Genomic DNA, 15196 nt, shown 5'->3' with positions numbered 1-15196 from the left:
ATCGGGGGGGGGGGGGGAGATCTCTCTCCCCCGCTCCCCCTTGCTCCCTCTCACAACTCACCACTCACCCCCGCCGGCCCCACGAATCTTTTCAGACAAGCAGGCATGTACTCGAAAATGGCGATTCTCGCTCATGTAATTTGTCTTAACGAGTACGCTCGCTCATCTCTAATTGTAATGAAATCTTGCATATTGAAAGACCCAATCAGCAATAGTCTGTAAGTTGACTTAATATCCTGAGCAGACTATGGGGCAAGTTGACAAGTTTATAAAAAGACAATTGTTTAGAGTAGTAAGGAAGAGTGAAGTGCTGTGAACCCTCCACCCAGTACATCTCCAGTGCCACCTGGAGCAAGTAGGACAGACTCACCCAGGACATGACTGTCCCAGTAGAAGTATTCTATCACAGATTCCTTGATCCAGGAAGACTCTCTCTTGTCCAGATTGGCAGAGTAAATTACAAGTTAAGTTCTTTCTCGTAAGAGACATGAATAAGGTCTATGGAGACTCTGTAGCTGGTACAGAGTACATGGTGGCCGATAATAAGGACGCTGTGGCTAGTACTAATGGCATAGATATTGTCTGCTGGAGAGGCTTAGTTGAGAACATTATGTACGTCGCCTTGATGTATTTATATGCTGTAAAAGCAGGTATATTCAGCAGAACTCTTGTAAATCACTCACACTCAGTTGACATTTCTCTTTTATTGTAGTCCCTTGGAGGAAGCATTTTAAGCGGAAGTTCTTCCTGGGAACTGAATCCTATTCTGGCTGTTGGAAACTGTACCTTTAATCTCGCATCAAATGGTAAGGTTAAAAGGAAGGCAATCACTAATGTTTGTACATACTATAGATTGTATCTGGAGCTGGCTATCCAATTTCAGGTTGAGGGGCAAGCACACATCACTAGCCCATGGAAAGAAGCCCATCCTTCACATTCCATAAATACAGCACCAAATCTAACCCATAAAATATGGAACAAGGGCCAACTTTAGTAGATCAACACAGCAGCAAAACGAACCTCAGAACATAAATACACCGCCAGAACCAAGCTCATTAACTAAATAAAGTAGCAGAACCAAACTTAGTACATAAATACAGCACCAGGACTAACCTTAGTATATAAATATAGCAACAAACCAAGCACATAACATAAATATGGTAACAGAAGCAAACCGATAACATAAATTTGGCACCAGAAACAAGCCCATAATAGAAGTACAGTGCCAGAACTAACCTCAGTACATACTAGTAGCAGAACCAACCTCATATTATAAATATGGCACCAGAACCCACTATAATCGTAAAGTGGTTTGCAACTTTTAGGGGAGTCTTTTAAATATGTGGGAATTGCTGGTGTATATTACTTACTTATGTCTTAAAAAAATATAGACAAACTGGAGCAAGTTCAGAGAAGAGTTACCAAGATGGTGAGCGGCCTACAAATCATGTCCTATGAGGAATGGTTCATGTATCTGGGAATACGTAGCTTGCAAGAAAGAAGGCTGAGATGAGACTTAATAGCTGTCTACAAATATCTGAAGAGCTGTCACACTGCAGAGGGATCAGCCCTATTCTCATCTGCACAAGGGAAGACTAGAAGCAATGGGATGAAACTGAAAGGGAGGAGACACAGATTAGTTATTAGAAAAACTTTCTGCCGGTGAGGGTGATCAATGAGTGTAACAGGTTGCCAGGGGAGGTGATGAGTTCTCCTTCAATGGAAGTGTTCAAACAAAGGCTGGACAAATATCTGTCTGGGATAATTTATTAAATCCTGCACTGAGCAGGGGGTTGGACCAGATGACCCTGGAGGTCCCTTCCAACTCTACCATTCTAGGATTCTATTCTATGATTCTACTAATAGCCATGCCCCCCTGCTCAGCCGCCCTCCTGTTCCCTCTGAACAGCACTCCTGTCTATAGTTTGGTAGCCTACGGAGGGGCATGTGACCAATACATCATCATACTGCCTCCATTGAAACACAGTGAGCTCGTCCTCATATCGAGTAGTTGCGCAAGTACAGATGACAGGTGTACTGTGTTGTTAGCCACATTTCCCTCTGTAGGCTGCCCCTCTATGTACCCACAAAGTAACAATGCCACCCTTTACCCCCTGCAGTCCACAGTCCTCAAAATTCCAGCCAACAGCACAGAAGAACCTCTATTACACCGCTGCCTGACACGGCGCAGCACTTGCATAACCCGACTTGTTCTCTGATGCATGTACTATGGTGAGAGCAGGAGGAGTTGGACTGTGCACGGTACTGCGCCGTGTCTGACAGCAGTAGGATTTCTGAATCGGTCTTGTTTTTTTGTAGACAAAAGACGTCAAGTGACCTTAAAACAGTTATTGTTCGATGAATCAGGAACAGCAGCTTTAAGGGCAGAAGAGATCCTTCTATCAATTAATGTCCCTTTCTCCAAGAAGGTAAATCTATATATTTCAAGTCTTTGCATTTTGTATATTTTATGTTTTGTGTTTTTATATATTTTCTGAACAAACACTGGAAATCCTGCTAATAATACAGGCACGGTTCCAAAATCTTTGTTTAAAGCCGGGCTCACACGACCGCTTCGGATTCCTCGCGGATATCTGCAACAGAAGACCTGCAAACAATCACGGAAGCAAATTACGTATAGCTGCATGGAAATATTGTATAGAAGTATTACTTGGGCAAGGTATAGCAATCTTATTTGAGCACCATACTGTATAATTAGGCACTGAATGGCGCAGTCATTTATACACTGACTGTACACCATATTAGAGGAGAGGTTCTCACAGAATGTACTGAACTGGGTACCCCTGAATGGAAATACAGCCATACTTAAAAGAAGTCTAAAAGTGCTTATGTCAACAGTAATATAACCCAAGTTAGGTCGGTTTCACATGGGTGGATTTAAATTGTGGAATCCGCAGTATTCGCTCACATGACTGGACAGCCGTTGCAGATTTAAAATCACTGCGTGTTCTATCTTTCAGCGGGATCCGCACGGATGGCCTCCATGAAAGTCAATGGAAGCGGTTCAACCCGCGGCCCGTCCGCAATTGACATTGTGGATAGGTTGCGGGTGCCCATGTCACCACCTGGCAATGGCACGGGAAAAGCAAAGGCTTACAATAAAAACCTGTACTGCGCACGACTGACGGCAAGCGTCTGTGGTCATCCGCAATAGAGCAGAAAACAGGTACGCAGGGTCACCAGCCGCTGTCAGAGCCAGATTCCGCTGCGGGCTCACACATGTGGAATTCGACCTGGTCGTGTGCAGCCGGCCTTATACAGTATTAGCTAGATGGGTGATCTAGGGTTTCTCATAATACATAAAATAGGAGGAGATTTGTATCCTTGGCACTACCAAGAAATCCAATAAACCTCAAAGATATAGCGCAGTAGTGTTAAGGGCCCCCAAAGTAGTCTGACCAGGGGTGTAACTATAGGGAATGCTGGGGATGCGGTTGCACCCGGGCCCGGGAGCCTTAGGGGGCCCATAAGGCCTCTCTTCTCCATTTAGGGAGCCCAGTACTATGAATAAAGCATTATAGTTGGGGGCCCTGTTATAGGTTTTGCATTGGGACCCAGGAGCTTCATGTTACGCCTCTGAGTCTGACCCTGTAGATTTTGGTAGCACTGGCCAACTGTTGGATGCGTAGAGATGAAGTCTTGGGAAAGAAGAAACGGAGCATTGAATTTGCACTCTTTATTTTTTTGTTCTTCCTGGAGATCAGCTGCCACCATTGTTGTCAGCATTAGGGATAGGAGAAATAGCTATTGGCCGCATGAGTGTTTGGCCGGCAACTATTGAACTTGTTACGAGCACCTTTTAATAAGGGTATATCTATAGAGCCTCATGTGGCGCAGAGAGTTAAGGCAGTAGAAATGCAGTTCTAAGATCTCACTCACGACCTGAATGTTCAATCCCTGTGTGGTTCAGGTAGTTGGCTCAAGGTTAATTCAGCCTTCCATCCTTCCGAAATCGGTAAAACTAATTTTTGATGACTGAGGAAGGCAATGGCAAACCAACCCGCAAAAACAGTCTGCCAAGAAAACGTCGCAATGTGACGTCACCCTAGGAGTCAGTCATGAAGTTCATTAGGCAATTTTGATAAACACACTTTTTGAGAAAGGCATAAGTTATCAGATATTTGTGAGAATTAACCCCTGCCTGTCATTTGAATGTTTTTAGGGAAATAAAATGTAAAAAAAAACAAAACATTACTTTCTTCATCAAAAGTGATACTAACATTTTGGCCTTAAGGAGCATTAGTAAATCTTATCTCAAGTAGGTTCTTGGCTTTGTCAGGAACTTCTTCTACAGAAGCTACTATGGCTGGGGTGAGGTTCACCACCTGAGGGATCAAGTAGCTCAGCTGTCTACATTATCATGTAAAACTTTAGCATCAATATCATATAGATTCATCGATAGGAACATTGCAACATGCTTTTAAATGTATGCCAAGGGAAACGTGTACCAACGCACTCACCTTGTGAAGTCGTGCGAGAAGGCACAACCCCCATTAATGCATATTTAGTTGTTCCCTTGGGCTGCAGTTGAAGATCCTGGCCAGTAAGCTATTGCTAGAACCAAAGTCAAATGAGGCATACGGAATTAAACAAAGGAGGATCTCCTCCTAGTACTGTCACCAAGGATTCATTAGAAAGCCACTCTAGTTAAATATTCATTTATTGCTGTGTTCAAATAGAAACTATGCATAAAATAATTAAATAGATTGGCTTTCTAATGAATCCGTGGTGACAGCGCCTGGAGGAGATCCTCCTTCTATTCTACAGTTTTTGCTCATGAAATTTCAACATGACGGAAACTTTGAAGTGCATGCTCCACAATCAAAGTCATGGGCGTAACTATAGGGGATGCGGTTGCACCCGGGCCCAGTAGTTAGGGGGCCCATAAGTCCTCTCTTCCCCATATAGGTAAAAAGGTGAAAAAAAAAAAAAATAGGGGTGGAGCTACCTGAATGGGTGAGTGATTTGGAAAAATATTCCCTCTACCCACTCAAGCATTAACATTAAGCAGCCCCATGTAAAAGTTCAGGTAAAGTACCCACTTTTCTACTGACTCAGGGCTCAGTCACATGGGCGTTTTTGTTCGCATGAATTTTTGTGCGCATAACTGATGCGCTCAAAAAAATGGCGTGACTGAGGCCAGCGGCACAGCGGAAAAAAACGCTGCTAGCAGCGTTCATCCACACAAGAGGGCCCGGTCACACGGGTGTTTTGACACTCAAAAAGAGCGCTGTCCGCTATCCTCTGCCACAGCTGTCCCACAGTTGTCACAGAGGAGTGCGATGTTCTCCCATTGAAATCAATGGAGCCGGCAATACAGCCGACTCCATTGAAAGCAATGGGCTGCCGGCAAGCGCTGTAGTAATTTTAGGGGAAGCGCTTAAAATGTAAGCCCTTCCCTGAAAACCTTCCTAAAAAAGTGTAAAAAATAAAAAAAAACTATACTCACCTTTCTGCAGCTGCTATATTGCCGGCTTCATTGAATTCAATGGGAGAACATCGTGCTCCTCTGTGACAGCTGTGGCAGAGGATCACGATCTTCAGTATATGTTCTCAATGGGGTCGGCGCTGCTGCCTCCGGCCCCATTGAGCGCACATACACAGAACACCGTTTTGCGCAGAACGCAGTTACATGTGTTCTGCGAATCGTTGTGTCCTACAATTTTCGCCGCATACGTTTGTGTGCATGAAAAATTCGCACCCATTGCAAAGCATTAGGTGTATATAGATGCAGATCGCAAATGCAGCTGTCAGACGCGCGTACAAACGCCCATTCGACTGAGCCCTCACGCATTAAAAAAACCCCGTAGGCCACTAGTACTCTACCAGTATGCTTCCCAACAGTTCCGGATTCTGAGGGACAGTCCTGGATTTGAGACGCTGTCCCACAGTCTCTGGTGGCAGGAGGAATGTCCTTCCCCCCCATGTCTGACATGTAAAAAAAAAAATATATTATACTCTTCTCATCTTTTCCACTACCTCTCCGCTTTGCTCATTGTCTCTCCCGATCACGCTGATCTCCACTCATCTCCTTGCATGGTCAAGTGCTGCTGCAATCCCTAACTTCAGGGTTAGCATAACTGAGGCCAGTGAAAGGCTGCAGCAATATGGGCCTTCAAGCATGTGACCAGCTATTGGGACCAAGGTCAGGGGAGATCAATGGTATCTGGAGAACAGCTAGCAGAGAGGTAGTGGAAAAGTAAGGAGACTATGGTCATTAACTCCTTAGAGACGTCCCTAGAGTATTTTTACATCCTGCCATTGCAGGACGTGTATGGAGGGAGATAGCGCTGCTACCTCCATCCATACAGCGCAGGCCTCAGCTGTTTATTACAGCTGACACCCGCGGGCAATAGCTGCAATCGGCCGCTGCCGGTCGCAGGTATCAACCCTTTAAATGCATTTAAATCCCCTGAATGATCTTCTGGGGTCCCGTACGGCCCCCCTGTGTTGAGATCAGGGAGCCGTGCAGGTGTCATGGCAACCGGGGTCCGTGCTATGGCATTACATCATACTGCAGGAGCGATCAAAGCATTGCTGGTTGTGGTCCCCCCTGGGGACTAAATGAAAATGTAAAAATAAAAACAATAAAGTTTTAGTAATTATTAAAAAAAAAAGTAATAAAAGTAAAAAAAAAAACTTTTGCCATATTTACAATAAAAGAATCTAAATAATAAAGCAAAAATACGTATTTGGTATCGCCGCATCCGTAAAAGTCCGATTTATAAAAGTAGTGCATCATTTACCGTGCAAAGTGAACAAGTCTGAAAAAAAAATAAAGAACGCCAGAAATGCGTTTTTTTTGGTCACCCTGTCTCCAAGACAAAATGTAATAAAAAGCAATCAAAAAGTTGTATGTATTCCACAATGCTACCAACAGAAATGGCAGGATGTACCGCATCACAACTATGCCCATGGAACAATAAAAAAATTATTGTGCGCAGAAAATGGAGACATAAAATAATTTTAAACAATTAAATGTCTTTTAAAAAAATACAAGTACTACAGCAAAATAAAAACTATATCAGTTTGATGTCGTAGGAATCGTACCAACCCATAGAATAAAGTTATCATGTCATTTTTGTGTCAATTTGTGTGCTGTAGAAAAAGGACGCACCGAAAGATAGCGGAATGTCGTTTTTTTCCATTTCTCTCCACTTAGAATTTTTTTTACGTTTTTCAGTACATTATATGGTAAGTAAATAGCACCATTGAAAAATACAACTCGTCCCGCAAAACCAAGCCCTCATACAGCGACGTCGATGGATAAATAAAGGAGTTACAATTTTTTAAAAGGGAGGAAAAAACGAAAATGGGGGGAAAAAACAAAAAAGCTCCGTCACTAAGGGGATAAGGGGTCATTATTACTACTGGGGCTACTAAAAGATGCACTATTCCAAGAAATGCTACTAACAGGGCACTATTAGTATTGGGGCTAATGGGGGCACAATTCCTATTGGAGCTAATGAGGGGAACAATTCCTATGGGGGCTGCTATCAATGCCCCTACTTATTGATAATACCTTCTTTATCCTGCAGTCAGTAATAATACCCTCTTTTGCCCAATTTAGTATTTGTATCCCCCTTTTGCCCCATTCAGTAATATGGCCCCCTTTTGCCCCATTCAGTAATAATGCCCCTGGCCGCTGTAGTTGGCACCTCTGTCCCCCACTCTGTTTTCTGGGTTGGGCGATCATGTAACAAATACACGATTGCTATAGTGAATACCCGGTCTCAGTGTTAATGAGGCTGAGGAAGGTTCGCAGCAATTATGTGTCTTTGTAACATGATCGCACAACCTGGAAATCGAGGGGGGACATAGTGGTGCCAACCTGGGAGTGACAGGAGGTGAGTATTGCCTTCTTTAAAATTTTATTTAAACACACTGAAAAAAAATAGAAATCGGAGGACCTGAATGCTGTGCCTGATCTTTGTAGCCCAGGGCCCCTTTGCAGGTTTGTCTGCACAGGCGATATGTCCACCCCGGACTAAAGTCATAACTTTTTAATTTTTTCATCAACATAGCTTTTTTGAAAGCTTGATTTTTGTCAGATGAGCTCTAGCCTTTATTGATCTTCATTGATTTTTGGGGGAATATACCATTTTGATCACTATTTATTAGAGATGAGCGAGCGTACTCGGAAAAGCACTACTCGCTCGAGTAATTTGCTTTATCCGAGTATCGCTGTGCTCGTCCCTGAAGATTCGGGAGCCGGCACGGAGCGGGGAGCTGCAGGGGAGAGCGGGGAGGAACGGAGGGGAGATCTCTCTCTCCCTCTCTCCCGCCCGCTGTCCCCTGCTCCCCGCTGCGACTCACCTGTCAGCCGCAGCAGCACCCGAATTTTCAGGGACGAGCACAGCGATACTCGGATAAAGCAAATTACTCGAGCAAGTAGTGCTTTTCCGAGTACGCTCGCTCATCTCTACTATTTATTCCATTCAAATTCCAAGATTAACAAAACCTACAACTCTGGTCGTATTGTGTTCATTTTTTATGGCTTCCACTATGTGCTATAAATGGGGTGGTAAAATTATTTCTAGCGATCCGTATGATTACGTCAATATAAAATGTATAGTTTTTAATGTCTTGCTACTATTGCACAATTAAAAACCAGATGCATGTTTCTGTATTGCCGTAGGACAAACTGCACTTTTTAATGGTACCATTTGGTGATTCATATGCTGATTCAGGCTGTGGAAATTCCACAGCATTTTCATTGTGTGTGAAGATGACCTTATGGAATGAAAAGCTGCACAGCTGTCCAATATACTGTTTGTTTCAATTCGTTGCCATTCTCAGGATCTTGTATTGTTGTCAATGAATGCGACGGTAACGAGAGGGCATCCACTATGTCTAGAAGAAAGCAGGTTTCATCGCCAACACAGAAAAGGGTTCTTTACTGTAAGAGCAGTGAGACTGTGGAACTCTCTGCCGGAGGAAGTGTACGTACATAATTGAATCAAAAGCGGCGCTCCAATGGTGTGCAAGAAAATTGAAAACAGAATAAATAAGGAAGGAAACTCACCGCAACTGAACCGGTCCTATAAGATAGAGACCGGTCAGTTCGTGGGTCCACTGGAGCTTTTCAAACCAATTTTAGGGCAGAATACGTTGGTGGTCCTAAGACATCCCCTGAGGGAGAGCAGCAGCGAGCAACTCCGAAACCATTGTGTCAAGGAGGAAAGAAATGTATAATCAAAATAAGCAAAAGAACTCACTTAATGCGCTCCGTCCAACCGTATCAAAATATAGAGATCTTACTTGAAGCGGGGTGCCTGGACTCCTGGCACCCCGATATCCAAAGGAAACAGGGAAATTCCAACGAGGCAGGGGTATTCTTCATAAAACAATTTATTGCATACAGAAACAGGTGGGTATCGCAACGCGTTTCGGCTTTTGACAAGCCTTTTTCAAGCATAGGGAGCAGTTATCAAGTGCTTCCTATTTATAGCAAACAAACACTAAAGGAAATTCACTTGATTTTAAGGTTAGAATTTTATATATATATATTTTATATCTTTTGGTAAGTGGTTTTATATGATGCAATGCATAGAATTGTGTGACCCCATTCCCTTCCCTTCCCCCTTTTTTTTTTATCCTTTTATTTTAACTTACTTCATTTTTATTTTTACTCTATTCTGCTTTTTTGATCCCTTAAAGTATTTATATAAGCCATTTAGCATGTTGCTGTCTATTATGACATGTTTTTTCTATTCAATTCTTGTCACAAGGGGCCATCACAGCTAGTCACATAAGAATATATAGCGCGATCATGTGACCTCACGTCCCTGAACGTTATACGTCACCATGCGCATACAAGTCCATGTGACTGAGGCATGGGACGATTAACATACCGAACGTCACCGCGTCATCACGTCACGACGTTTAGCGTGATATCATGTGACCTCCCGGAAGACAAGGCAAAATATCGGTGACCGAACGTCACCACGTTATCTCGTCATGACGTTCAGCGTGATAGCACATGACCTCCCGGAAGATAAGGCAAAATAACCCGACATCACGTCATTACGTCTAGCGTAATAACACATGACCTCCCGGAAGACAAGGCTAAATATCCCCTGGATGAGACGTAATGGGAACCCACCCCCCTTCCTGTATCCTAGGATACCGAACGCTGGTCGTATCGGTCCAAAGGGATGTTCCACCTTACAGTGCAACATCTTATTACTTCCCCCACTTCCTGTTAAGTTCCGATCATGTGATTGACCAGCGGAGTGTTCCCTATGGGAACTATTAGATACATTCAATTTTGTATGCATTGCATTAACATCTATAGTAGTATGCCACTATAAATGAGGATAGGACACTATGTATAGAATTATTTAGAGATTGCAAATAGGGAATACTCACATCTAAGCCCCTCCCTTTCCTTTTCCTTTAGTGTTTGTTTGCTATAAATAGGAAGCACTTGATAACTGCTCCCTATGCTTGAAAAAGGCTTGTCAAAAGCCGAAACGCGTTGCGATACCCACCTGTTTCTGTATGCAATAAATTGTTTTATGAAGAATACCCCTGCCTCGTTGGAATTTCCCTGTTTCCTTTGGATATCGGGGTGCCAGGAGTCCAGGCACCCCGCTTCAAGTAAGATCTCTATATTTTGATACGGTTGGACGGAGCGCATTAAGTGAGTTCTTTTGCTTATTTTGATTATGCCGGAGGAAGTGGTGATGGCAAAATCCATAGAGGAGTTTAAAAGGGGACTTGATGTCTTTCTGGAGCAGAAGGATATTACAGGATATAAGTCTTAGGTTAATTGTTAATCCGGGTATACAGGCAGGTAGGAACTATTAGGGGTTGATCCAGGGAACAGTCTGATTGCCATTAGGAAGTCGGGAAGGAATTTTTCCCCAAAAGGGCTAATTGGCTTCTGCTCTTGGGGTTTTTTCCTTCCTCTGGATCAGAAACATAGGAGGATAAACAGGCTGAACTAGATGGACATTGTCTTCATTCGGCCTTACATACTATGTTACTATGTAAACCTCCTACGGACCTGATACTGCTCGGACCTAATACTACTTTATCTGTCTATTCATGATTGCAGGGTGAATATGTGTCTGCATTCAGGCAGTTGCAGAGGTGGGGAAGCACCACTCCAGTTGACATTGCTGCCATGAAAGTCATTTTGAAAGAAGGAACAGACTTAATCGCGAACATGAATATTTACTATGGAGGAACAGAATCAGCCTGTATGTTTGCAAAACGTGTCGGTGAATTACTTGTGCATAGGTTTGTATCACCGTTTATTACTTATCACAATGACCCCCAAACATCCACAGATCTGGAGTAGCACTATTCGGAATTTGCCCTTACAATGAAAAAAATATTGCAATACCCCTGCCAATTCTGGAACGCCCTGCGGAATCCATCTGCCATTGTCTTTTACATCCTACCTGTCATTGTATGCCAGTGTTCTGCTAGATCATCCTCACTATCTGGCTTTGCGTCTGTAGTGTCAGGCGTGCTATCTGTCTTCGAGTGATTTGGACAATCTCCCTTGTCAACTGTGTTCATTCACTTCTTAGTTTTGATGGCAAAGTTATCAATGCCGATACTTTATATTATAAAGATTTCTTGTTCTGAAGTATCCTGTATGGAACGACATAGCTAAGCAGTAGCAAAATGAAGGGCAGGAAAACGAACATACCTAGACTTGTTTAGTGTGTAAGGGTAAAAGTCTGGTTATTTGGTCACCGCTCCATCTGTATGTTTTTATCAACAGGATTGGATGATAAGATAAATATCACTAATCTATGTGAAAATGTAAAAAAATAAGGAATAAGGCCGATTTCACATCTGTGCTTGAACCTCCGGTTGGTGGATAGGCTGTAGATCTGGTTCACAATACCAGAAGAAACAGCGCTGCGAGCAGCACCTTTTCTTCCGTCTAATAGCCAGGCAGTTGAGCGGAAACCGAATGGACCCCATTAAGCTCAATGGGGTCGGTTCGCAACTGTTCGTTGCATCCTGAGATGGAACTGTGCAGCCACAGGGATTCCCCTTTCCTGCTCCCCAAATGGAGCAGAAAAGCGGAAACCTGGGTGCGGATGTGAAACCACCCTTACCTTGCATCCAGTGAATGACTTAGCTACATTATATTAAGTTTTTTATGAGTAGTAGTATACAATAGTTCCTGTGCAGTACAGATCCATTAATACCTTATCTACCACAGGCACTGGAATGAGGCAATGCTTGATGAAGCGTGTAAATTAGTCCTGGAAGAAGTCCCAATACAGGAATCGGCCCTAATGGGGATGATGGAGAATGAGAAAACGCTGACTATCAGCTTTTTATTCAAGTTCTACCTTCAAGTGTCTAAGGAACTGAAGAAGACAATACATTTTCCACAGAATTATGTCCGTGTGAGTCATAGTTTCTCTTTCGTTTCTGTGACTATCTTTCTATCATCATCCCATTCTGCTGACTGTAGACCTGTCCTATGACAATATTACCATAGTCATTCAGTGAATCAATGAAAACATACAGTTTGGATACTTTGTGATTATGATTGCACAACTTGTTTTCAGTGTACATATGATATAGAACGCACACATTACATGAATCTAACTTAAAGGGGGTTACCCGAATTGTAATATCTGTGGACAACCCCTTCCCCATCAGGTAAAATAACAAATAGTGATATACTCCCACCCCCGTCCTGCTGTGTCTCGCGATGATGCTCCGTCCTGCAGTCCGGTCTCTGTTGATAGCGGCAGTCCCGTCCGGTTCACAGGGGCTGCTCTCAATAGAGCTCAGGAATCAATCAAAATGTGAGTATATTACTATTTGTTGTTTTACAGTATGGGGAAGTGGTTGTCCACAGACGTTACAACATGGACAACTGCTTTAACTTACCTTAAAGCATATCAAACTTTTGAGAATGAGCTGCCATGTGTCTGTACATGAGTAATAACACTATTTTTGTGGATTAAATGATATGTATTTTTGATATGTATTTTTGTTTTGCATTTATCAGTATTTTCCCCTCTGCAGGCTGTATCCCTAATTCTCAGTTCTCTCTGAGCTGGTGGGAGGTGCCTGCTGTTATGCAGTGTTCTATACATTGCACACAGAGAAAATTGTACGTTTTGCTTCCTAACTGTCTGTAACACATAGAGAGAAATAACATTATCAGTGGAGGTACTAGAAAAGTACTGAGCAGTGGAGTTGTGAATTAATAAAAGTAAATAAGTCACTATTAGCTCTAAGACCAAGTCTGTGTGCGTCACTGCTTTTCTCCTCCTACCTCTCCACTTTGCTCAATATAATTCAATGAGCAGCATGAGTAATCAACCTCCTTTACTTCCTGTTTTGGTCTTGTTACTAGAGACCAGCATTTTTTATCAGTTATCACATTGACTATCATAAATACAAGTTGTTTGAAAAGTTAGTGACCATTTAATCTTTAATACCATCTTTATTGTAGACACTTACTGCAATACAGATATGTAAAATGGAGAACTAATGAATGTTGTCTGTCTTTGCTGTTTCTGAATTCATTTATCTCTAATCATATTTCACACCTGCTGTTGTTATTTGATAAATCTGACACATTCCTCCATTGTACAGGATATTCGATGTGCCAAATATGCTTCAAGGAATAAGAACTCATTCAAAGCCTCTCAACACGGATCATCCAATGGTTTCCATGTTGATCATGTATGTACTTATGTATGTGTTCGTATATGTACAGTAGAAGCTTTCTTTGAATTATCATTGCCATCTATAGCATTGTCAGCTATATTCCTATACAACATGACCAAAAAGTTGTGGACTTCCTTTGTTATTATCGGGTTGACCACCACAGCCATTGTTAGTGGGGTACCAAAGGGTCAGTATTGGACCATATTCTTTTTATAATATTTATTAATGACCTGGTAGAAAGATTGTGCAGAAAAAGGCAAATATTTGTAGATGACTCAAAACTATGTAAACAAATTAACACAAGAGAGAACGCAAGGTAACTGCAGGAGGATCTGGATAAGTTGGGGGTTTGGGCAGAAAAGTGGCAAATGAGGTTTAACCCCTTCCCGCAGCAGGGCGTAAACTTACGTCCTGGGGATAGTGCCAGATCACATATGATCTCGCGCTATCCCGCAGCGTTAGCCAGCTGTCAGTCACAGCCGGCATCCCGGTGCAACAGCGGGGGGGGGGCATCGGAGATGCGCCCCCCGCTGTTAACCCCTTCCCTGTCGCGATCTAAGTAGATCGCGGCAGAGAAAGAGTTTACAGAGGGAGCGCGCTTCCTCTGTGTCTTCAGCCGGCTCTCACGATGTTATCGCAAGAGCCCGGCCTATCGCCATGGCAACAGGATGCCCTGCCATGCCTTATTACAGCGATCAGCAGTACTGTGGTCAAAGTCCCCCAGGGGGACACAAGTTGTGTGAAAAAAAAGATTAAAAAATGTAAAAAAAAAAGTTTAAAAACCCCTTTTTTAATGCTTTTTCTCATAATAGCATAAAAAAATAAAAACCCCACGTTTGATATTGTTGTGTCTGTAACAATGCGTACAATAAGCTGCACATGCTTTTAAGTGTGCACGGAAAAAAGCGTGAAAAAAAACGCTAAAAAACTGAGGCAAAATGATAATTTTTAGAATTTTGCCTCCCTAAAAATGCAATAAAAGTGATCAAAAAAGCCGTATGTACCCCAAAATGGTACCAGTAAAAACTACAGCTCGTCTCGCAAATAATAAGCCCTCACAGAGCTCCGTACATAAAAAAATAAAAAAGTTACAGGACTTTGAATGCAGCGATAGAGGAAAAACAAGATTTCCAAAAAAGGGTTTTTATTGCAGAAAAGTGGAAAAACCTAAAAAAATGTAAGAATTTTGGTATCGCTGTAATCGTACCAGCCCGCAGAAAAAATGGATTGTGTAATTTATGCTGCATGATTAACACTGTAAATAAATAAATAAATAATCTATGGCAGAATTGATGCGTTTTCTCTCCCTGCTATCATAAAAAAAAAAATAAAAGTTTTACAATATAGTCAAATGTGCCCAAAATTGGCACCGATAAAAAAAACTACAGTTTGCCACGCAAAAAACAAGCCCTTATATGGTAGCGTCGATGGAAAAATAAAAAAGTTATGACTTTTGAAAAATGGAGAAGAAAATCCGCCAAAAATCATTGCGTCCTTAAGCCCAAAATAGGCC

General features: G+C 42.5%; 1 protein-coding gene across 1 annotated transcript in view; it reads left to right on the top strand.

Moving 5' to 3' along the window:
- LOC136576287 (aldehyde oxidase-like) overlaps nt 1–15196 on the top strand; it is a 155128-nt gene that overhangs the window by 36701 nt on the left and 103231 nt on the right. The window contains exons 5-9 of the mRNA XM_066575463.1: nt 713–806; nt 2320–2429; nt 11084–11268; nt 12212–12401; nt 13609–13698. Coding sequence (XP_066431560.1) covers nt 713–806; nt 2320–2429; nt 11084–11268; nt 12212–12401; nt 13609–13698 — 669 coding nt within the window. The remainder of the gene's footprint in view (nt 1–712; nt 807–2319; nt 2430–11083; nt 11269–12211; nt 12402–13608; nt 13699–15196) is intronic.

The sequence above is a fragment of the Eleutherodactylus coqui genome, chromosome 8 (assembly GCF_035609145.1).
Source record: "Eleutherodactylus coqui strain aEleCoq1 chromosome 8, aEleCoq1.hap1, whole genome shotgun sequence".
Taxonomy (NCBI): Eukaryota; Metazoa; Chordata; class Amphibia; order Anura; family Eleutherodactylidae; genus Eleutherodactylus; species Eleutherodactylus coqui.
The sequence above is the reverse complement of the archived record's forward strand: the minus strand, read 5'-3'. Positions and strand labels throughout refer to the sequence as shown.